This window comes from Semicossyphus pulcher, unplaced genomic scaffold (assembly GCF_022749685.1).
Source record: "Semicossyphus pulcher isolate SPU_LCO1_2020_fin unplaced genomic scaffold, fSemPul1.0.p SCAF_15, whole genome shotgun sequence".
Classification (NCBI taxonomy): Eukaryota; Metazoa; Chordata; class Actinopteri; order Labriformes; family Labridae; genus Semicossyphus; species Semicossyphus pulcher.
Window position 1 is genome coordinate 27992420 of NW_027211659.1, and position 24804 is coordinate 28017223.

General features: G+C 40.5%; 1 protein-coding gene across 2 annotated transcripts; it reads left to right on the top strand.

Annotated features, from left to right (window-relative positions):
* Positions 1–1089: 1089 nt before the first annotated feature.
* On the top strand, positions 1090–22732 carry slc37a1 (solute carrier family 37 member 1). 2 transcript variants are annotated; one of them, XM_069663560.1, is made up of 21 exons: positions 1090–1185; positions 3395–3641; positions 9070–9151; positions 9763–9886; positions 10219–10297; positions 10598–10733; positions 10856–10932; positions 11343–11509; positions 11849–11901; positions 12312–12383; positions 12837–12875; positions 13643–13765; positions 15428–15518; positions 15945–16007; positions 16145–16230; positions 16663–16711; positions 18607–18680; positions 18777–18855; positions 19568–19665; positions 19892–19956; positions 20525–22732. In XM_069663560.1, the coding sequence occupies exons 2-21, from the start codon at positions 3586–3588 to the stop codon at positions 20538–20540; spliced, it is 1629 nt and encodes a 542-aa protein (XP_069519661.1). In that variant the 5' UTR covers positions 1090–1185; positions 3395–3585; the 3' UTR covers positions 20541–22732. The 2 variants fall into 2 exon arrangements, with proteins under 2 accessions (XP_069519661.1, XP_069519662.1); XM_069663561.1 differs by lacking the exon at positions 12837–12875.
* The last annotated feature ends 2072 nt before the right edge of the window (positions 22733–24804 follow it).

Below are 24804 nucleotides of genomic sequence, written 5' to 3' on the forward strand. Positions count from 1 at the left end.
CCGAGCATGGATTTGTAGATGAAGCTATACAATGCAATGTTCTGCGCATGGATGGATACTTTAAGACAAAGAGTTATTATACTGAGATGATATCTCATTATTTAAGAGACATTGGTTTGAGAAAGTTTATCATTATATTGAGATGCTTTGTTATTATTATGAGAAACAGAGTCGCTATTTTGAAACAGTAAGTAATTAGTAATCATCCAGCCCCTCAGTCACTCAATATTCCATGAATGTTTAATAGACTCTAATTCAGACTCTATGTTACATTAACGCACACTGGACTTTTATATTGTCCGTACACTGCTGTATTTTTATTTTTAACTTTAAGTTTTGCACTCTCTAATATCCTGCACATCTGTACAGTTTTTAATTCACACCTGTTGTACATATTTTGTATTATACGTATTGCCTTTTATAATTTTTTATTCTTATTACCTGTTTTTTATCTTATTCTATTTAAGTCTTTTACTTAATTTTACTTAATTTTTATTCTGGTTCTGTGCTAATTGTTCTGCACCAAAACCACCAAAACAAATTCCTTGTATGTGTAAACCTACTTGCCAATAAACTGATTCTGATTATCAGCAGAAAAATTCCCTTTTTTAATAAGTAATTTCTCCTAAGATGAGAGACATTGTTGTTTTAGAATACAGGCTATTTCTACATACTGAGTCATTATAGTCGTTATTTAGAGACACTAATTAATTACTTTGACATACGTCATTTTTTTGCATACTGTATTGTATTTATAACTGTTTTTTGAGCTGTTGTTACAACTTAACTTTCCCCAATGGGAGATCAATAAAGATTATCTTATCTTATTTATGAGATATTTAGTCATTATCTTTACATTTTTTCCATAATGTAACTACCGTAATCTTTGATTCATCACATTGGCAGAAAGGAGTTTCCCATGAACATTATTGGGGACAACAGTGAGAGAGAGGTTCTGGCTCTTGGTCAGAGATCAAACATCCGAACGGCAGTAGAGTGAGCCAGGTGTGACGTCAGAGCAGCGGAGAGGAGCGTACGCCGCGCGCGGCCAGCCCAGCTGTGTATGTGTGTGTGTGGCTTTGAGGTGACAGTCGCTAGCTTTCACACTAAACAAGGAAGTGGAGGATATGTCGCTTACCTGACGGCAGAAACAAATAGAAAATCGTCGACTTTTTCCGCTCTGAGGTAAGAAAACCAGCAGGAATGGAGTCTTTGTGACGAATTTAGTCCGGGCACGAGACCAACCGACCGACGGTTTAACGTCTGATCCAGCCCTGATGTGGTCTAGCTAGCTGTCGTTAACCACCACATTGTTTCCAGCATGAGGGGAGATGTAAATTCACGTTTTATTTAGTAAATAGTGGTTACTGTTAACATTATGAAACACATGAGGAAACAGCAGCGAATATCGCCGTACAGTAACGTTGGATACTGTCCACGTCTGAAGTTTCAGATGCTGCTCTCAGCCTCTGCAAATACTGGAGACGTGCTGGATGAAAACAATAATGTAACGTCTCAATTCGCTGTCACGTCTGTTTTTCTTGCTAGTTTGATTGGAAATTATTGCTGGGAACCAGTGTATCTGACCAAAATCCAGCAGGAATCACTGGTTTGGTGAGATTGCGGTTACACCTTTATGGAGCCCTGAGGTTTGGTTTCAGATTACCATAAAATGAAAGATATAACCAAGAAGCTATGCCAGGAAGCTATATATGACATCTGAAATGTGCTACTGTATATATGAAGTGTATTACAGCTGCTGGTTGTAATTATAAAAGTTTAATGACTTAATTGTGTACATTTCCTGGCTGTAACGTGGCCACCCTCCCTGGTTTCATGTAAGGCAGACAGAGGAGTATTCATGCAGGCCAACACATGCAGCTTCTGGCCCATCATGTTTTCCTCTTCACAGCATGTGGTCTTCCAGAGCTGAGCTGCTGCTGCTGCCCAAGGCAAATGGATAGATTGGGAGCAGTAGATGCTCAGCAAATCTAAGGCCAGGTGTGTTTCACTGCCTTCAGGTGAGGCGAACAGCATGGAGGCTAGAGATGTGGTTTTGTGACTCAGTTGAGAGGCATTCGTTTGAATCTCACCTCATTGTTAAATCTTGGCAGTTGAAGTATAAGTGAATTATTAACCCCTTTAGTTGCTCATAGGTGGTTTAAACCCACTTCCCGGTGGAACAACTACCTGCGCTTCGGTGGGCACAGTTGGTAATTTACCCATTGAATATTTGGGGATACTATTTTTATTTTTCCCACCCAATACTGATTAGGCAAGTGATTAGGGTCAAATGTTTGTATTTTAATAAGAGGTTTATAATCTGATGTATGCACACCTGAGAGATTTTAAGCACAATGGATTATTATATATCCCACCACATTGAACCCTTACAAAATATGTTTGACAAATTAACTGATGGCTCCATTTAATGTTTAGAAACGCATCTTTTTCTGATCTATGGTGTATAAAAAGTAGAATTTATCATGCAGGTACATACTGTTGTTGTGTGTTTACATGCACATTAGTATCCCGCTTTTGTCAAGATGTTTTCCTTCATTTCAGCACTATTCATCATCCTTGTGTTTTTTAATCCTCAATATTTAAGCTCTACTTTATAACTTATTGTGAAACTTGAGTAAGGATGTAGTATACGTGTAGGGCAAAGAATTATCAGAGCACTGATAGCTGTTTAAGTACCACAGCATCCTGGTTATAAACTGAAGTGCCCTAGTTGGCATATTCAGCTCTCTTAAAAAGAAAAGGCAGGATACAGGCTCATCCATGTTTCTCAAAGTAGCATGTTTACATGTGCAAACAACAACCAGGATACCCCTGAAAACCTGATGAACCAGGATACTTGTGCACTTAAAACAGACTTGTTTGTATGACGTAGAGAAAAGCAGCAAATCCTTAAACTTGAGAAGCTGCAACCAGAGAGTGTTTAATCTTTATTTCACTCAGTAAATCACTTTCAGGACTGATCGATTATCAATTTTCTGTCGACTGACTCATTGATTAATCATCCACTCATTTCAGCTCTACAGTTGAACTAAAATCTGTTTGACTACCTGATTTCACCTTTGTAGTTTGTCTTTTCACTCTGTTAATACAGTCATCATGCGTGTTGACTGAACTGTAGCTTCATGACCTCCTCTGTTTGGTTTGTCTTGTTCTGTCATTTCTTTTTTAGACTTTAACGTGTGACCTTTGTTGTGAATAAGCTGAGTGATAGAAACCAGCTGTGAAAACCTGCAGTTTATGATGATTGTGACCTTTTCATGTTCTCACTGATGGACTTCTCTCTCCTGTATCTCTTCACCCTTTCTCTTCCCTTATCATTTCTTTTTCTTCCTCCCTTCCCCCTCAACCCCTTCCTCCATCATATTTTCAGACTCCTGGTTTTTCCATCTGCTCTCCGTGTCAGCCATGTTTCCTCCTGCCCATCTCCCAACAGCTTCCTGTGAGATGGAGATGAGCCGAGGCAGCACCACCACCACGTCTGCATGCACCCCGTCAGGCTGCTCAGCGTGAACTCACATCAACTTCCCGTCACTGTGACTGTCAGAACGAAAGCGTCTAAACATGGCAGCTATTCCTCCTGGGATCCGCCTGCTGGTGTCCTTCGACAGGGACCAGTGGTGAGTTTTAACCTGAATGTGTGTGTGTCTTTGTGCAAGTGTGTTTAAATTGGCGTTGACTTTTAGTCTTAGAAGCTTCTTGTCTTGGTACTAAAAGGTTCCTCCAGTCCAAGTTTCAAATATACTTATTAGACGGATGTGTGTTCGTGTAAAATGTTAATGCTTTATAGCATTCTATCCCCTCTTACTGACTGAATTTACTTACCTGATTATGTACATTTTTATTGCTAAGCTTCAGATTTCACAGAAGAAAGGTGATACTTAAAACTAGACTAACTCAGACTCACTGTTTTTCTTAATGCTGCAATATGAATCAACATTTCTATCGTTCCCATTCCTTCTTTTTAATTTCATACATTTTAATGATAGAAAGTGTCTAGAAGTTCTTATTGTTTTTTAAATCTACAAGAGCAGCCCTTCTCAACACATTTGGTCACATCTATTTATTTATCTGTGAAAATATAAATGTGTTTTGTGCTCGAGAAGGACAACCTGTGATCCAACCCGTCAGCCTGTGCTCTCAACAAAGTGCTTTGCAAGTTGGGCCTTGCATCTCTGAACGTCTCTGATTTGTGGAGTACAGGTGTGGCTTTTTAACACGTCAACAGAATAATTATCTTAATCTTCACAGATGGTGTGACCTCAGTGGTAAGGCAGAAAAATAATTGGCTGGAGGAACATCTTAGTTTCCTGAAAAGAAACTTCTTGGACTAAAAGCCGAGGGTTTTTTACTGAAAGTGCAGATTAAGACACTTCTGTGCAGAAGGTCAATTTAGGTCATTTTAACTGGTAAAGCATGATAAAGCAAGGCATTTACATGACAACTGTGAGAAGGATGCATACAGGAAGTTCTACATTCTGCGAATGGCTGTCGAGTCAAGTCCTTGACAGCCTTAGAAGTCGTATTGCAGGTTCTGCGGTTTGTCTGACCTAATGATGCTGATGCGTAACCATGAAAAGTTGTATTTATAGAGCTGTGTTCACAGCACAAACAGAAGTCATAAAGTTTTATTACGTTTCTTTAACACAAACGCTGTTTGTTATTTTGACTCAGTGCACATACAGAATTTTAATGCTGGGACGTAAAGGCAGTTTGGCTTGAACTTGTGTGTGATTGAGAGAATTAAGGTATTAAAATGTTTCTATAGCGCCGAGTATGAAAACTATTCAGTAAGGCTACAGTTATGAAAGACACAATTTGAGGCTTTTGGTCAGACAGAAGGCCAATCAGTCCCGACAGACTTTGGGCACTGTTATTTTCAGTGATCACAATGGATTTCATTACATATCCAATCTGTCTTTGTGGGTTCCTGAGGTAAAGACATAGCTGTCAGTAACTATGTTTTCTAGTGAAACAGCTTTATAAGACGGGAGTATGAGAAATGGAGACTTATCATTTCACCCTCCAAACTATTTCACTGTCAAGTTGCAGCATGAAAAGGACACACCCCGCTGTTAGTAGCTGCATGGATTCTGCTCTGCGACTCTGATGCACTTCTTTCACTCTGAATTTGACCCCATCGCTTTGTGTTGCATTGCAATGCATGCAAAAGACACACAGAGTCAGGGTCAGACACATGAGCAGAAATCAGATTGTAATCAAATTTCAAACCACCTGGAAACGTGGCTAGCATCTATAGCATAGCATAGAATAGAATATCTTTATTGTCATTGTACATGTACAACGAAATTGAGTGCAAACCTTATTTGTGCAGACAAAAACACATAAAACAGTAAAAAAACAGTATATAAAAATAAAAATATATATCACATACAAACAAACACACACACACAGGGCATGTTCCAGTTCTAATAAAGTGCATTAATGCAGTTAAGTGCCGTTATTGCTAATGTGGTCATATCTCATTTCATGTGGTTCTTTGCTCACCAGGCTTTCTGGAATCAAAGTGAAATCAATCTACACCTGCCCCAATACAGGCAGCATGTTGAACTGTACACAAAGATATGCAGTTTAATATTTTTTAAAGCTCAGTCGTATCCTGAAACAGTCCTTGACAACTTAAGAAAATGTTTCTCAAACAGGAGGAAAAAGAGTATTTGTTGGGGACTATTTTCTGCAGCAGATTAATGCATGTTTGGTGTGCGGCTTAGTTAGGAATGACCAGGTGAACTGAGACATTCATGGATTGTTTGGTGATTTTGTGGGGAAAATATAGAATAACCACCAGACTTTTTCTATCGTTACCAGCAAGGGTTGTGTGGTGGCAATTTCTGATGACGAGACCAATAAAGTTCTTTGGGAAACATAGATGTCTTTTGATGTCATTTAATTGAAGAGCAGTTAACAACTCGAGCTGGGCCAGACCAGTACTACACAGAACGCAGCTGTCTAGCTGACTGACACAGAATCAAGGCTCACAGTGTATGTTAGACATTAGAGAAAGAACTCCTCTCACAGAGACAAAGTAAGGTGTTATTGTTATGACTTTAGGTGAGGCACCTGACTATCTAGAGCTTACCCGTTGCCCTCGAGCTCTCAGCCCAGACAAAGCCACCAACTATCTCTCTAAGACAGAAGGAGCAACAGTAAATCATGCACAAGACCCTGGAGAGGAGCAGACAATACATATCCTTCAAATTAACCTTAGCTGATTATACCATGATTATTGACTATAATATTAAAGAAATTTAAACATATGAGCAAACGGGTTAACATAAAGATTTCCTTCACAGGTTGTTCATCACATCTTCTTTTACCTCTAAAGCAAATTTAGCATATCTAATGAAATGCAATGTTTCCTGAGGAGTCATCATGTCCTTTGGGTCTTTTCAGGGGATTTCTTAACAGTAAGGAACGTTTAGAAAATCAGCAGCCTGCTCCTTTAAGGTTGGACTTACAGGTTTCACATCAGCAAGTTAATTTGTAATAAAACTGGACTCAACTAGAAAGTTATTAACTGTGGCAGTAGGGTGACCCTTTAATAGGTCTGGCATTTTTACAGAAAGGAGAATTACCAGTGAAAAGACGTCCTGTTAAACTCCCTGTTATTGCAGGGATTTGTTTGTACTAGCAGGGAGATCTCCTGGTAAGCCTCCATCTATACCAGCAAAGAAAGTCTGCATTACTGGACTAAATCGTGTTTCTTAAGCAAGTTGATTTGTTCTATGCTGCAGAACAGTTGCAGTTTGAATCTACACTAGATTACACAGCGTTAAAAACCTGCTCAGCTAAAGTAACTCCCTTAGCCTAAAGGTAAATTCCATCTTTAATGAGACGTCTGCCTCTCGAGTCGCGAGCATGAAAAAGCCTTCCTATAAGTCAGCTCTCTGGAGCACATACAGTATCCTGTATAGACATACAGTCCTGTAGCAGAGAGCTGAGCTTACAGGCCACAGCAGACGGCTGAATAGAGCCTCTGTGTGGAGGATGCTTCTCAGGATTAATCTACTTGCTTGGGAAGCCATCCGTGCACCATGAGTGCACTGATACGAGTTCTGCTCTGCCAACTGTAAAGATCTTATTTCAGATGTTGCAGTTTCCAGAAGCATGATACTCCTCAGTGTTCATTCATAGCTTCTGGTTCTGCCCGTTTGTTCAGATGTGCAGAGTCCTTTTTGTCTACCTAAAGCTGACATGCTATTGTGTGTCTTCTAACTGTGTATCTAAGAAGCATTTTCCTTTGTTAGGAGGATACTTGAGCTGCGTTTCCATTGCAGCAACTTCCCTCAGGGACTTAAAGACATATTCAGTGTGTTTCCACCACAGGGACCAGGGTCTAAATATACCCCTGAAAAGTCCCTGTCTGAAGGGACTTGGGGTGGGCCTTTCAGAGCAGAACATTTCTCATGACAACGACGAGCTGGAGGAACCTTATAATCCCTTGAAAAGTAGCTCCTGGGACTGAAAGCCTCAGGAACCTCTGGTAGAAACATGACTTTTTTTTAAGTGCACGTGACTTGTCGTCTTGCATCACAGTGCTGCTAACTCAAATGGTTTTACAGCCTTTAAAGATCATAGGGCAGTGAACACTCTTACCTCTAAGCAACATGTTCGGATCGCTTGGCAAATGATTGGCTGGATTTTTGTTGACTTATAAATAAACACAGTAATGTCAGTCAGTCTACAGGTGTTATAAATCCTGTAGCAAAGCAGCTCTTAAACAGGTTGTTGCACCAAAATAATCTCAGGTTTTTACATCACGTGAGATCATACGAGATCACAAGGAAGCAACTCGATTTCAAAATCGGTCAGGATTTTAAAACTCCGGCTGTCTGAGCCTGGCATTAGAGCAATGTCTTGCTACAGCTGTCTAGCTTTTGTTTTTTGGCAACGAGCTCTGAGCCCACACACACACACATGCACACACACACACACACACACACACACACACACACACACACAGTGACACACACTGGAACAGGCTCACAGCGGGCTGTCCAGCTGTTGCATAAGAATGTGTACAATTGCTCCTCATCCGTCTCCAGTGTCTGCTGCAGAGCCTGAAAACGACTTCAATGCCTGAACTACTGGACAGATCTCTGGTTCAGACTGTTTGCTCTGATGTCCACTGATGCATACTGTGCTGCTCCTCATTAGCCATGAGCACACACACACACACACACACACACACACACACACACACACACACACCAGGCTATTTTGCAGAAAGACACAGGCTCTCATGCAGGCACAGGCTAAATCAGAACTTTAGGTGGATCTAAAAGAGAGATAAGTGTGCAAACAGGACTGCGAGGTAAAGCAAACACAGTGACGTACACACTCAAATGACAGGATATCCTGTTTGAAGCTGTTGAAGGGGGCAATAAAAACTAAACGCATTTGGCTTTGACGGCTCTGTTAGTTTTACAGTTTCTACTGTGTCTGCAGTGCAACAAACCTCCTGACCTTAAGTCACTCACTGAGTGCACTGTTTAATGTGGACGGCATAACCGCTGTGTAATGAGCTGCCTCTGACATTCTCTTTCATCTGAATGACACTAATCTGTTTACATATTTCATTTAGCCACACCTTAGATAGCTTAACCTTTGTGTGCCTAAAGATGTCACAAAGCTTTCCCCTCCGGTCTGGTGTTTTTTGTCAGGCAGGCAGATGTGGGAGGTCGAGTCAGCTGTACAGTGCATCATACTCATCGTAGCTGGTGATAGCAGATGTTGGATGTATTTGCTTGTTACATAATATGACCCTGAGCAGACATAAAGTCAATAAGACACTTTTGAGTATCTGTTAATGTTCCACATATACCCGTAAATGTCATCAGCCTCCTTATTGCTACCTCTGACAGCTGGAGTAATGTTTGTCAAGTGTTCTCTGCAGATGTGTGTGCTGTACTTTCCAAGTGTCTTGTTGGAAACGGAGATAAGAATGTAGAAAGATAAAAGTGTAGTTTAACTTGTTCACTGTTGACTCGGCTCTCAGTGCTGCCCTCTTCTGTCTGCTCTCTGCAGGTACAGAGCGCTCACCTTCATCCTCACCTTCCTGCTCTACACCAGCTTCCACCTCTCCAGGAAACCTATCAGCATTGTCAAGGTAACATGCGCTTCTTGTTCTGCAAGAATAAAGCCCGGTTTAAGACTTCATCCAGTGGATTTAGATATGGTTAATTGATTACCTGTAGGGTTGTCCACCTTGCAGTTAGAAGTATAAAGTAAAATGTTCACATTTAGTTATTGACTTGTCTTGTCAATCTACAACCAAAATCCCATTCGGACAATCCAAAAGCAGGATTTTAAATCTTGGAATGGCTGGAATATCACATTAAGAGTTTCTAGGGCTGCTGACTGGCAAGCTCCCCCAAGAAGTTCACACCTTTAAGGACTTTTTTACCCTTTTGCTTTTGCATCACCAATAAGACGCTGAAGCTGTCTGGCAACAAAAACATAAAGCGTCCATGTGTTTGTTGGGTTTTATGGATTCCATCATAACAATGCAGTTAGAAAGATATGCAAAGTATGGATGTCATTTCAGGTCCATGTGTCCGTGTTTTGGGAGGGTAGGGTAGCAGGAACACAGGCTTTTAAAGTTCGCAAAAAACATGCAGGAATATTTACCATCCTGACACGTATGTTTACCTCATGCTGTCTGTGTGTTACACATGGTGTTGGACTAAAAGATGCACTTGTTATTTTTTGTATCAACAGAGCGAGCTTCATAAAAACTGCTCATCCGTCCATGAACTTGCCACCATTGCTGCCGGCAGCGGCAGCCTGCAGCCGTCCCTGCCGTCCCTCCGCACAGACATGGACTGTAGCTGGAAGCCTTTCGGTTTGTATCTACATTACTCTTCACTTTAACAGAGCTTCGGGGGGATTTCAGTGAGTGGCAGTTAATGGTGTGGATGTAGTTGATTTGCTGGAGCCATCATAGACAATGCTATTCTGCCATTATATTACTGTCCTTTTTGCACCTTTAAGTTTCCTTAAAATCTGATATGAAGTAAATAAAACTTGACTGTGCAAAGCAATTTGCAGCACACTGCTGCTTTAGGTCTTTTTTCTTTAGCTTTGTTCAGTAAAGAACCTGTCAACATGAAGACCACTAAACAGAACTGAGGATGAACTTGAACTGAACTAAACGTCTCCTCTTTATTTCCTCAGATAAAAGAAACTACAAGCAGCTGCTGGGAGCCATGGACTACTCCTTCCTCTGTGCCTACGCAGTGGGAATGTACCTCAGGTAAGATGTCAAGAAGTAGTAGCAGTAAGCAGTCATTGCAGAGGTGAATAGATGGAGGGTACCAAAGTGGACGAAAGAAAGAAAAGGACACAAATATATTACACTTCAAAAACAAACGAAAAAATTCATTATGCCAGTTAGACATGTGATGATGTTATTGGAAAAATGCGTTACACTCCCTTTAGAAAGATCTATGGCAAAATGATCTTTCGTAATCGTATTACAAGGCTTTAGAACGAAGCTTGCAAGCAGGAAGCCTTGTGATTAAAATGTGATTAATATGATGTCATCACTGTGCAGCGGCATCATCGGTGAACGCCTGCCCATCAGACTCTACCTGACATTTGGCATGGTGACCAGCGGCCTGTTCACCTGCCTGTTTGGACTGGGTTACGTTTACAACATCCACAGCCTAAGCTTCTATGTAGTTGTCCAGGTGAGACACAATTTAAAAGTAAATCGTAGATGTTTACATAAACATAATTACAGATTTATGATGCATGCACACCTGACTTCTTATACCTCACTGTTAAACTAACACTGTCCTCATGATTTCAGGTGGCCAACGGTTTGGTCCAAACCACTGGCTGGCCCAGTGTAGTGACCTGCATCAGCAACTGGTTTGGAAAGGGAAGGTGAGATCTAATCAGAGCTTATAAACCTTTAAAGCCACCAAACTCCATTGAGAAAAACAGTAATTAACCTTGTAGGACAGAGACGTAACTGATCTACTGCTGTCCTGATTGGTTTGTTAGGTGGTTTTATTGTGTTGTGTTGGATCTTGACTTATTCTTAAAACAATCTAAAGTCCCACAAACAAACCAATTGATCGAGGCAGCAGTGGATCAGCAACTCCTGTGCTCTTCAAGGTAAATTACAGTTTATATCAGTAGAGTCTGGTGGCTTTGAAGAGAGAGATGTAAAGGCTGTTTCTGCTATAGAAACATCTTACTCTTGTATCAGAGGAGATTAAAAAGACAACTGCCTCTCAGAGTCTCTAACATCCTGATGTGTGTTCGTCGCTGCCGTCCTGTCTCCCTCTCAGGCGTGGACTCATCATGGGACTGTGGAACTCACACACCTCAGTGGGAAACATCCTGGGCTCTCTGATCGCTGGATACTGGGTCTCCTCCAACTGGGGCATGTCCTTCATCGTACCTGGGCTCATCATCGCATTCATGGGCATTGTCTGCTACCTCTTCCTTATTGAGCGTGAGTGCAGCCTCCTTGTTGTCTGGAAGTCTACCACATGTGAATATCTGCTGACTGACTTGATTTTTGTTGATTTAGCTTCTTTCTGCACCTTTTTGAATTGCACACATTATTGAGCTTCACCTGTTTCTTCTTTACTTAAGTTAATTTTTATTTATGCTACATGTTAATATTACAAAAAAGAAGATCTATATGTGGCTGTAGGAGTCTTTAGATAACACAGTCTGCTTTCTGTGGCTGTATTTCTAGTTTGCCTGCTCTATAGAGAACAGGAACAGCTCTGAGCTGGACTTTACAGCTGTAAAAGAAGGTTTTATATTAACCTTATGTCATCTACAGATCCAAATGACCTGAAGAGCGTGTACGCTCAGAATTCATCACCAACTACAAGTGTGAGTAACAGTTTGTTGGTTTCTTTTCTTTCAGTCAGTGGAAACACAATCTTAGTTTTCTTTCATAATTTAGAAAATTAATTCTGAAGTCTGGTTGTGTTTTACATATGTCACTATATAAGCTGTATCAGCAGCAATCAGCGCCTTATTGTGTGTTTTTTACAATATAATAAATATTATTTCCTACACGGATTGTTAATAAATGAAAATATAAGTCTAGAGGATGTCTGGACGAAGAGTCATTTCACAGTGATCTGCATGTGATGTCTGTGAACCTGTCTGTCAGAAATCACACTAGGATAAGCTGGCAATAAGAAAACTGTAGAATAACACCAGACTCGTCCTTTAATCCCTGAATAAATTAACTTACACACGTGTCAATAATTTTATTATTTCATGTCTCCAAGCAGGTTCCCACCAAAAGTTGGAATGGTGTGAATGGACACACTGAGGTATATCTGCAGTACAAGGACAACAAACAGGTGTGTTTAACTGTGGTTATGTATGCTACAGCCTTATTTTTAATACATACAATGTTACTGTCTGTTTACGTCAAGACTTGTGCCCATAAAAGCCTGATCCTGATTGATGTATAAAAGTGTGTGACAAAACCTTTTCCATCTGAGCCCCATCCAACTTCAAACCAGTGAGAAGAGCACTGAGCAACTGAGTCGTTTGTGAGTCTTATAATTTACATTGCAGGAGAAAGTTTATGTTTTCAGAGTTTTAAAGGAAGAAAAATAAACTCAGAAACACTTTAATCATCATTAGGTTGCATCTGTTGTTGCTTTGCTGTGTATGCATCTCCCACAGACAACAAGCTCAGATACAGTTCGATAGCAGCGTCTCTGTGTAAATTATGATGTTGAACACTGTCAGAGTAACAGATTATATTTAGTAAGTTGCACTTTAACTAGTCATTGTAATCCATTCAGGCCGGCTACAATTACAAGGATAGTGTTCAAAACAGGAAGGTTAGTTCTCAGTGCTTCCAGGTGTTTCATGGTTGCTTCAGGTGCAGTCAATCTGTCAGATTTTGTGGGATGCTGGATAAACATTAGGACATCATTGTCAGGCTGAATACAAATGTCCCCCCTCGTGTGCAGCATGGTAGACTCTCTGGAAGCTGCAGAAAAAGCTCTGATGTTCCTCTACAGACTTGATGAACTGAATATTTTTGCACTTGTTGACTTCCTGGGGAACAAGTCAGCCAAGTCCAGGAGTCTACAAGTACACTGAAGTTGGGACATTTGAATTCATCCTCAGGGTTTCTTTTGGAACGACAGATGGGTTGGGTTTACTGCATGCAATTGCTCTTACCAGGCTTCACAGTGGACCAGTTTATCTTCAATTTAATGCAGCGAACCCTTCCCATCTATCAAGTGGGTTAAACAGCCGAGGCTTTATGGTTACAAAGATGGTATTTGATGCAACTGTGCTGGCATGTAACTTTCTTTATTCCCAGAATCAAAGGATGGATGCTGTTATAATTGGATTAATCTTCAAATCAAACTCTGGCTAAGTAATCTATGCAGCGCTCTTTACTTTATTGGTGTGCAACTTGTCAAAATGCACCTTTTAAATTATCTTGTTCCAATGATAAAAAATGTCTGGGTCAATAAAAAAGCTGGACCTCTGCACATGATCTGCTCTCTACTGCCGTTTAATGATCTTTATTAGGAGGGACTGAAGGAGAGTTCCTCAGCAGCTCCTGATCAAAGCCTCACATGTTCTCCTGCAGAGTTACGACACAGAGCTGCTGCTGCCCAGAGACAGCGTGTGTGTCCCCGTGCAGCCGGTCGTGGTGGTGAAGAGGGAATCAGAGCCGTCCGCCATCAGCTTCATGGGAGCTCTACGCATACCAGTCAGTTACACACACACACACACACACACACACACACACACACACACACACACACACACACACACACAGTGTTTTAACAGCTGCTTTTCTACTTACAGCCAGCCAGGAAATTTGTGACTGAAACTGTAACAAGAAAAGGACAGAATGAGTGTCTCTTAGCTTGCATATCAACGTTACAGTATGATTACAACACAGGTGGTGAATAATGCTAATGACATGCTAACTTGGTTATACATTAGCATGTAATGTTGTTGATTAGCATTACTATAACACCAGAATAAATAGATTTTATGTCCTCATGTTTGCACACTTCCTGTCATCTCTGCTGCCATTTTACACCTTTTGTCTTCTTGCTTTAACTTTTATTAAACTGTCTGTCAAAACATTATATAATCTTTAGTGCTGTAAGAAAATAATCAAATTAATTACTTATGCTTTTTATTAATTAATCGCATATATCAATGATTTTTTGGAGCAATGCATGACAGTTAAATTGACTCTGCATTACCCTGTTTCTAGATGATTATATTTTATTTACACACTTTAATTGAACTCCCTCTTCACCTTCTTAAGTCTTAATTTACAGAATACTGTAATCATCAGTCTGCTTCCCTTCAGTCCCCAACACACCTGCACCTCTGCACACAGCTGCCTGCACCGCCTGTCTGTCTCTCTCTGTCTTCATCAGCAGTCTGTTTTATTACGTCATGTTTCACAGCACGTGAGCCGCGTGCACGAGGGATGTTATTAATGACGCAGCGTTTCAAAACGATCGACCATTACCAAATGACATCGGCACCTTTTACAAGCTCTGAAACAGCGACAGGTTTAGGTTAACTTAAAAGGAAAATGAGTTTACAGCAGGGACGCACCTGACGACGTCTCTGTGTGTATTTGTGTTTCTCTGCAGAGCGTGTGTGTAGACCCTGCTCAGCGGAGCGGCGGAGAGCGAGGGCTGATTTAGCTCTTATTTATTTCGGATGGATAACATGATAATAAATTAAAAGCCCTGTAACGCTGTGTCAGGTGTTTTCGTCATGTTTTCAAAGCTGCTATGCTCAGGGACATATGAGGTCAGGGGACATGACAGAGTGTGATTAATCTGCGTTAATTATTTTGAAGCTTTAATTAATTAATCAAACACATGATTTCTACATCATTATAAAATTATAAAAAGCACATTAAATGATTATAATTATTATGTGAACATACGCTTTAATGAACTAACGTTGTGCACAGAATGCAAACCTACGTCACCTCTACATGTTTATTCAGGTATGTAAGGATGTATAAATAGTGGAAGACATGGGAGAAGCTTCACCCTGTGCATGGCTGTGCTTCACTTATCTTAAATAGTGAAGTTTTCCTCTCCAGCAGGGCCGACAAACCTCTTGCAACATATCAAGAAATATGATAATATCAATCAAAATCAACCTCTATCACAAGTTCAATACAAACCAAGTGTGTCTACCCGGATAGTATTTGTCAATAGGGGCAAGCTCTGAACACATTAACAACAAGTTAACACACAGTTGCTTTTTCACACTTCCACTTCCAGTAGGTACAGAGCTGCATTAGCATTCAACAAAGTTAGCTGAGATGCTACAGCTGATAAGGAAACCAACATCCTTGTTTTAATGTGTGTGCTGTTTGTCTCTGCAGGGAGTGATCGAGTTCTCTTTGTGTCTGCTGTTTGCTAAGCTGGTCAGCTACACCTTCCTCTTCTGGCTGCCGCTCTACATCACTAAAGCAGGTGAGAACCGAACACAACTACAAACATTACTGTCATTCGTATTTGTCAGATTTGGCCCTGTTGTGGTGAAATGCTCATGCTGCTTGGATGACAGCTGTGATTTTTACTCTGGTGCTTATTCAGACATTAAGGCAACAAACATATCAGATACATGTAAAGAGACTTGAGGCTACTGCTGAGTTGAACAGGTTTTTCTTTCCCTGGGATTTAGCACACATTATTGTAACAGTACCTGCTATGTGATCACCGACCTGATACAGTATCCCGGCCTGACAGCTCTCTGTCTGTCTCAGTTATGTCACACTGTTCTTGTTCTGTGGTACACTGTGTAGGCAGATCTGCCCCCTCGTTTCATTACCACCGCTCGTGTGTCAGACAAAAGACTCTCACATGAGAACTAAAATGGTGCATTATTGTGTGTTTCAGCTCACCTAGATGCCAAGAAGGCTGGAGATCTCTCCACCCTGTTTGATGTGGGAGGAATCGTGGGTGGGTGCTTTCACATTTTCCTCTTATCTTGATATTTGCTCAGTGCTAACTTACTCTACTGTAGTGTAGTATGAGAGGAGAGGCTGTGTCTCTGGCTCATTGCCTCTCTACACCATGTGTGTTTTGTGTGTGTGCAGGAGGCATCCTTGCAGGAGTGATCTCTGATAAACTGGGGAAGAGAGCCACCACGTGTGCGGTCATGTTGCTGCTGGCTGCTCCAACAGTAAGTCTGCACTGATGCACTCTTACAGAATATATCAACCACTGTATTCTGGAGTTACCACATAGTCCACACGAAAACATTAATCTCAGTATCTTCCAACATTGTTGATTAGGAAGTTAAGCTGAGAAGCGATGGATAAACTTTGAGCAGAAACATGCTTACATTTAGGTAACTCAAAAACAGTTCAGCATGACTCTGTGTGCTTGAATCTGAAGCTGGATGTGTTTGTGGACAGTGGAGCTTTACCAACATTGCAGTGTCTTTATTCTATAATAAAGAAGATGGACATATTTAAAGCATTTTTTACAGTTTCTTTAAACTCAAAGGCCGTTAAAACCGTGTTGACAAATAAGACTGAAATCACCTCTTTTCACTGGAGCTGAATGTAACATGGTTGATGCTAATTCTTCACGCTTTGTCTCCGTCCTGCAGCTGTACGGCTTCTCCATGATCAGCGAGTTCGGTTTGGGGCCAACCATCGGTAAGAAGCGCTCTCCGACTAGTGAAGGAGTCACCTAGTCGGAGCTGATGTTGAATGATGAGAAGAGTGATTCATTAATTATTATTATTAATTCATTAAACGTTTTGTGAGTTATCTTTTAGTTGTAATGACATAAGAAAAGGAAATGAAAGCGTGCCAAATTGGCTGACATAGAAAATCAACCAACTGGAGGTTGAAGGAAACGCCACAACAGAGAAAAACATTGTTAAATTCCATTTAGTGTCACTTTAAAAAGTCCAGACAAAAACGTGAACATACTCATCAGAAATGTTTGAATAGATTTTACATACATTTGAAAACACTTCTCAGAGGCAGCAGACACACTTCAAACAACCATGTTGATAATCAATTCATCAGTTTGATTAAATTCTGTTTTGGTCCGACTATAAGACGACCCTGATTATAAGACGACCTTTTTAAGACAATTTAAAAAAAAAAAAAACTTTTTAAGACCAAATCTTGTTTTTATAGAGAAAACAATTTTATTTAAAAATAATGATATTACAAACACATTGAAGACAACAAGGACATTTGAAATAACATCATGTTTTCAATATCTTTTAGATTAAATTGTCACAGCATTCAAATAAATTAAAATGTAATCCCACGTGTCCATAAAAATTAAAACAACCAGCTGTCTATTAGTTATTAGTCTATTCAGCTCTTTGGCATCTCCTCAGCTTCGTTTTTCACACGCTCTCCTGTCCGTCTCCTGAAGCAGCCGCTTCAGAGGACCACGGTACGATTTTCTCTGATTGTTGTTTTTAAGACTTCCGACATTACGCTCTGTGACACCGTATTTCTTAGCTGCTTGACAGTTCTTTAATGACTCTGCTGCATTGATAACAATTATTGACATCATAACGCCGCCTCAGTTGTTGGTTAACTCGGCCGACTTTTGAGCCACTTTGTTCCGGACGATCACCGTGTCTCTCCATCTTTCATCCCCCTGGCTCTGTAGCTGTGAGTGACGGCTGGCCTCAGTCTGGAGGGGTACACTCTCTATACAGAGAAGTGGTGCTGTCTACTGTTGTGAACGTAAATCAGCCTTTAAAAGTCTAGACCCTGAATATAAGACGACCCCACTTTTTCAGATGTATTTCAAGGTCGTCTTATATTCTGACCTATACGGTATGTAGGGGGAAAAAACTGATTCCAGCATCTTGAATATTTAATGTGAATATTTAACTTCTTTCTCCTCTATGACAATGAACTGAATATCTTTAGGATGTGAACAAAACTTTTCAGTGACCTTTTTTTTTGGTCAGTACAGTAACGCCCTTATTATGACACCTGAGCAGGTGTGTGTGAGTGGAGGTGTATTAATTCATTGTGTTTTTCTGAATGCTCCTGAGCAGAACACTTGAGCTAAATATCAGTCTTGTGTGTCCAGCTGCTCGACATCGAGGAGTTCCCAATAAATGAGGTCACATGACCTTGCTAAATTTATCAGAGAGGCTCATCAGCTTTGATTGGCTGATTAGTTAGGCCTTAATGATCATCAGTTGCTCATTCAGCGCAGACACAGACTCGACTGATCACGATTAATTCATTCACACTGAGCTCCTGATGGTCACAGCTGCAGCTCATTATCCTCACAATATGCTGAGGGGAATCAGTAAATGTCATTATGGCAGACAGTGTGATGCAGCAGGCGAGGAGGTGCAGCTGCTCGGCGACAACAGCAGCTCTGATGTCGAGTAATTATCTTAACAAACATTGTCTTCAAGGAAAGCATGTGGGATAGATATTGTACCGCCAGGAGGCTTTGCTATTAAAGCTTCAAAAGTGCCTCATATTTTCAGCGGGAGTGGGAAACACTGAAATACAAACTCTGAAAACTGTTACATATCTCTCCTTCTCTGTGTTTCCAGGCATGCTGCTAGTGTGTGGAGGTCTGGTCAATGGGCCGTACTCCCTCATCACCACTGCAGTGTCTGCTGATTTGGTAGGTGTCTTTAATACCAGTCTAAATTTAAACATGATTATTCACTCAATCTGAAGAGCCCCTTGTTCTCATAACTCTCCCTCTGTGTGACCCCAGGGGACCCACAAGAGCCTGAAAGGAAACGCCAGAGCTTTGTCTACTGTCACTGCCATCATCGACGGCACAGGATCTGTAGGTCAGTATCACTCATTCAGCTTTCCCACCGAAATTAGCGTGTTGACGAAGGTTTTCCAGACCCGGGAAGACCCGCTTATAGATGCCGATTGTCTCTTTTCCCATTGTCAGTGAAGTATCCTCCTGTCGGTCTCTTTTCTGCTGCATCACTGTCACAAACGCGCCGGAGACAGGGTTAGAAACCAGTGAAGATGTTACAGGGGTTAGGTCTTTATTGTACCTATCACTCATTCAGCCTGTTTATCAAACTCAGCGGCGACAAATTTGGCAGACAGGATGGCGTTTAAGTTTCTGCAACATCTGGAAGGGTGAATGTTTGCAGGTTTCGTTTAGGAGATGTCATGGTTAAACTCATACGAGTGATCTGAGGTAGACATTCGCTTCTCTTTTGGTACACAGCTTTAATCCGTCCCTCAGCACTTTACGACTTCCCCATCTTGTCTTCAGCCCTCAGCCTTCAACCAACTGATTCCTGCTGAAGACATTAAGCTTTGAGAACTCTCAAATATATAGTTTAAGGCTCACTAATATCCTTGTAACAATGGCTCACTGTAGTTTTTGGTGGGGATTATTTTCTCAGAGGAAGAGGATATGTCAGGCTGTTACTGTTGTGTCAGATCACAGACTTGAATCTTAGATCCCTCTAGATTTGTCATCAAAGCGTTGAGATAATCCACACACACTCAGACAAATGATCCTGTTTGTGCCTCCAGGAGCAGCACTGGGCCCCCTGCTGGCCGGGGTGTTGTCTGCAGGAGGCTGGGATCAAGTCTTTTACATGCTGATGACTGCAGACTTCTTCGCTCTGTTGGTGAGTGCTTCAAAAACCAGAAACAACAAAGACAACAGCACCTAATAATAGCACTGATTGCATATGAGCTCCATGGTGTTGTTCTTAAAGCTGCACAAAAAATTTGTTTATTTTGACTTTGGATTAAAGTGATGAACCCACGAGCAGCACACAACAGGAATGTGTTTTACATATTTAAACAATATAAAGCTGTACTTAAATAAAAGCCCTTTTTGTGTGTGTTCAGCTTCTGCTGCGGCTCGTCTCAAAGGAGCTGGCTTCATCTAAATCCCATCCCATCTCGGCTGTCGAGTAAGTCCGGTTTTTATTGTTCATCAAACTAAGTGTCATCCAGGTATAGCAAACACATGTGTTGTCAGAATTTAAACGGGGGTCTAAGTGTAACACCAGTATTCCCTTTTCCATAAAGTCTCTCTCCGGTGCAGTGAATGTCTGTTTAAAAGACATTTAAATTGTCTCCAGTTCTGGTTTACATGTTGTCTCAATAAATCATTTCAATAAAATGGCAAAACAAATGGAGACATATTTACTCTACTGGGGAAGAAGGTAGCTCTGTCTGTAGGGACTTGGCTTGGGAACCAGAGGGTGGCCGGTTTAAGTCCCGATATGGACAAAGGTAGCTAGACAGGTGCCAGTTCCTCCCAAGGAAAATATCTGTGATGAACCTGGCAGGATCTCCTAATTTTTATGTTTATAAAATCAGTCAGGAGCAGCTTTGTGAAACAGTTTCCAATCTCTGTTGTTCACAACTAATGTTAAACGATTACTGTGGAGTTCAGCTTTCATAGGGTATTTTGCTCTTGATTGTAAAACTTATCAACTTATCAATATAATGTTAATGTTTGTCTCTACTTCACAGGTTAAAGGAGCACTGAGCACTTGGATTGCACACACAAACACACGCACTCACAGGGCATTGAAACCACTTGTCTAAGCCTGAAATGGACTGTGTGTCTGACGATAAATGGACTGTCGTGGACACGAGACATGAACCTTACCCATGCACATGTTAATGTGTGTGTGTGCAGCCACAGCAGCTCACTGTAAACAGGACTGTACTTTCGTCCCGGAGGAAGAGCTGCAGCAGAAGAACCAAACAGACCTGCTGCAGATGTTAGTCTGGAGGATCCACCTGCACATACTGTACATGCACACAGAAACGCACACAAAGTCTTCTTCTACTGGCCTTTTTCTACGGCAACCAATTTGATCCACACTACCGGCTCAGTCTGCTTGGAGGATGGGCAGATATTTCAACTGGCCTTATTTTGATGTGTATATTAGGACTTTCTATGAACTCCAATGATGGTTATTTATTTAGCAACCTTTGAAACAGCAACTTCCATGACTGCGTTCTTACTGATCCTCCTGCCTCCTGCTATTCTCATCATTAAAGGATCACCAAACACTGAAAAACAATAACAAAACCATTTTAACTACTAGCTTTAAATGGTAGACATTTTCTTTCTACCATTTAAACCAGAGACTGTTTATGAGAAATGGACTGTTTTTTATTTTAGCCTTAAGTTTAGCACTTTCAGTGATGCCATCATGGCTTTATGGAGCCTGAAGTGTAAATGTAACAGTAGCTGGGATTACCCATTACTCATTGGATACACGGAGTGAATAATCTACACTTCTACTGCACGCACGTCATAGGAAAACCATGTCCTTCAAAATAAAAGCGCAGCATAGACTTTTTTTACCACAGTAGATAGATTTTGTTGATATTGGCAGCTTTAAAAAAGCTCGGCCAATCCGAGGTTTCAGGGAGGATAAAGAATGTGTCCATCTGTATGAGGATCTTTGGCCAGATCCCCAAAACATCAACACAAATAACTGTAACAGGACTTAACTGTTTAGATTTTATTAGATATATCTCTGTTGTAAAAAAGGTTAATTCCTCCCAGCAAGAGCTTCTATACTGCTAAACAATGAGTGAAGCCAGACGGATGCAAAACTCAGTCCAATGTCTGCTTAAATAGACACACACATTTTCTTGACACAACTTTTAGCGTGTTAGCTCGTAGCTGCCGAGTTGGACTAAATCCCGTGGATAGCTGCTCGACACAAATTGTGAGCCCGAATTCCTGTCGACTCTTACTGTAATTGATACTCCTGATATCGTTCTGTTCCTGATATTATTCTGTACTTACCTGCAGAATTATAAGAATTATGCCTAAGAACAATTCAGCTTCTGTTCCCCTGCATACAAACAGCTTAACGGACCAAGTTTAAACTCTGTGTGACGCCTTTATGTGCGTGGACACACCGAGAAGACCACTAGAACTCCCCCCTGCTGAGTGGAAGTTGCTGTTTTTACATGTCACCTTTGCCTTACTGAACCAAAGAGATTGTGGGGATCATGTTGTAATTTAAAAACCCTCTTTTTTAAGTTATTCCTGTCAGTTTTGTGGTGATTTTTTCTGATCCGTTTTGAAATGAAGGCACCAAAGTTGTATTTTTATATCTGATCTGTGGTTAATAACGTGTTTTTCTCTGTGTCGGGGAGATTTATGAATGTAAGGTTACGTCAAACCTCATACGGATATATATATTTTTCTGTGCAATCTTGTAATGTAGTGTTTAAGAATCTATATATATCAGTGACTTCCATTATTTGATCTTGTGGGCAGAAACAATGTTGAAAATGTTTAAAGTAAGGTAAAAAAAAAAAGAAGCTGATTGTGATTTTTACAGGTTTGTTTATTACTTAGAAATATTCTGTTAATTTATTGGCTGTAAACTGTATGAGAGTAAAATCACCTGGTAATGTTCTATACATTCATATATGTTAAACTCTGGGATCGTTTCCTTTTAATGGTGGCAGCATTTTGATAATTGCCTTTCTTAGAGCAGACCACACGTTGTGTTTTTACTGTGTCAGTGATAGGACTAGGACTTGAAACATTGTGTGCCTTGTTTGTTTGTCTCTTTAATGGGCAGATGACTTTGTACAGCATAAACATCCAGTTGTTCCCTTTCGTCTTTGTGAATGAACTTGTTTTAAGGATGGTTCACTCACAAAGCATTCTGGGAGATGAAAAATAAACCGTTGTGTTCTTGACTTACCTGTGGCAGGGTTGTGTTTTTGATGGCGTCTTACTACAGGCAGGCTAAATCGGTCTGATTCATGGCATGGAGGGGGCTTGAGACTCAGCTGGAGGTGGCAGGTGTCAGCCCAAACGGTAAGCTCCTGACAGACAGACACCCACTCAGTGACACAGGCAGACTAGCAAGCAGGCGCGCGCACACACACACACACACACACACACACACACACACACGGATAGGTTAGGTATCCACTACACTCCAGCTAAGGTTTTTTGGTTATAAATATTCAAGTTCAGAATTTTGCAAACACTGCCTCTTTCTTTCTTTCTCAGAGTCTGTCGTCATTCCGTCCTCACATGCTGATCTGTATATTGAAGAAGATAACGGCCACAATGATTGTAGTTATGTGTCCATACTGGCTCCAAAGGGATCCCTCCTATTTTTACATATTTTGCAGTTAAATGATTAATAGGTACGAAAAAGTTTCGGTGTTACTTTAGTAGTTTGCCTCAGGCTGCAGCCAGGAAAACAGATTATAACACGACTCCCTCTGTCAAAGACCTTTGCAAAAGTTCATATAATTCTAAATCCATTCTAAGTTCATAAGTATTGACATACAAACATCTAAAGCCATCCTGGAGCTCCAGCCCGAGAGCCCTTATCTCAGCTCAGCACAAAGACTAAAGCAGGGTTAACAGTTATCCGTGCTCATTTCATATTTCAAAAATAAAACAATAAAAGTGTTTCAGGTAAACTTCTAAAGTTAGATTTCACAAGGAAAAAGATGCGACTGCTTTCGGTTTTCAAAATAAGGCGCTATTACACAGAATGTACTAAAGATTGATCTAATTATATAAACACAAGTCATAGAACAGGTAACAGGTAAGATTAAGTTACTTTAGTTGTTCATTTTGAGCTTCTGGGAAAAAATCTGAATTTGTTGAATTAATTTATGACAATTATTTCTACACACAGAATCAAAATCAATGATTTTTAACCTTTTAATTTAGAGCAATTCAATTATCAGAAAATTTGAAGCAACATCTTTTAAAGGATCTCAAATTAGTTTAAGGCACAAAGTAAATTTAAAGTATTAATGTAAGTATGACTTTTCTTTGATACAGTTTAAATGATTAATTTCCAGTCAAATATATCATTCATTATCGGCTGGCTAGACTGCAGTATCCTTGTCTGTTTTTACCCCCTCGCTAACCCTTAGAAAACTTGCATATGTATGCATTCAGCTGCACAGAGACACCCACTTTAGATTTTTGCTTTTATCATTGACTATCAATAAAAAACACCAAAATAAAAGCCTGAATTTATCCTCTGAGCTGTTGGTAGGTCTGCTTTTGAACATGGGGAGTCAGGGTATATTGTCCCCTGCTTGTATAGCAATCAAAGCTAATTGCTAAGATGCTTTAGCGTCACACTGACATGAGATCAGATCTAAGTCTCAGTGTCAAGCTGCTCTGCTAAATCCCCAAACTGCAGCTAACATATTCCCTGCTTGCATGTAAAGTCAATGATTCCAGCACAGAGGTAAATTACTTAAAAGTCTCAGGATGCACGCTGAACGGAGGCTACATTTGTACTTATTTAGAAGTGTAAAAATCTACTTATTTATCAGAGCAAGTGTTCTTCATTTGCCTAAAAATGTGAATAAAATAAAATGAATCCTTTCGTTTGTTTCGGTAGATGTAAAGAAAGAAAGCGGCTCTGCAAACTATCCGTATAACTCTCAGTAGTTCAGAGTTTAAACTTCCCCTCAGCTGCAGGAGTTGATGTGGGTTTATGACGGAAGAAGATTAGATCTGTTGAGTGTTGCAGTGACTCATCTGAATAACAACACAGCCTGTGTGCCCCCCAGTTAGCCTACTTTCCCCGTCCATGATGGATGGATCACCCAGTAATGCCTTCTAAATGCCTGCCTGATCAGATCCAAGGCTTACCCACTATTCCTTCTCTCCACACTGTAGCTTTAACATTTACTTTTTCACATTTATCTTCAGTATGTCACCAAACATGAGCAAAAGGAAACAAAATGTAGTCAACAGAAAGCAGATAGATTTAAGAATATTAGAC

Coding starts and splice junctions, on each gene's coding strand:
- slc37a1 (XM_069663560.1), top strand. CDS start 3,586: ATGGCAGCTATTCCTCCTGGGATCCGCCTGCTGGTGTCCTTCGACAGG. Junction 11,902..12,311: donor ATTCATCACCAACTACAAGT/GTGAGTAACAGT, acceptor GTCTCCAAGCAG/GTTCCCACCAAAAGTTGGAA. Junction 19,666..19,891: donor CAGACTTCTTCGCTCTGTTG/GTGAGTGCTTCA, acceptor GTGTGTGTTCAG/CTTCTGCTGCGGCTCGTCTC.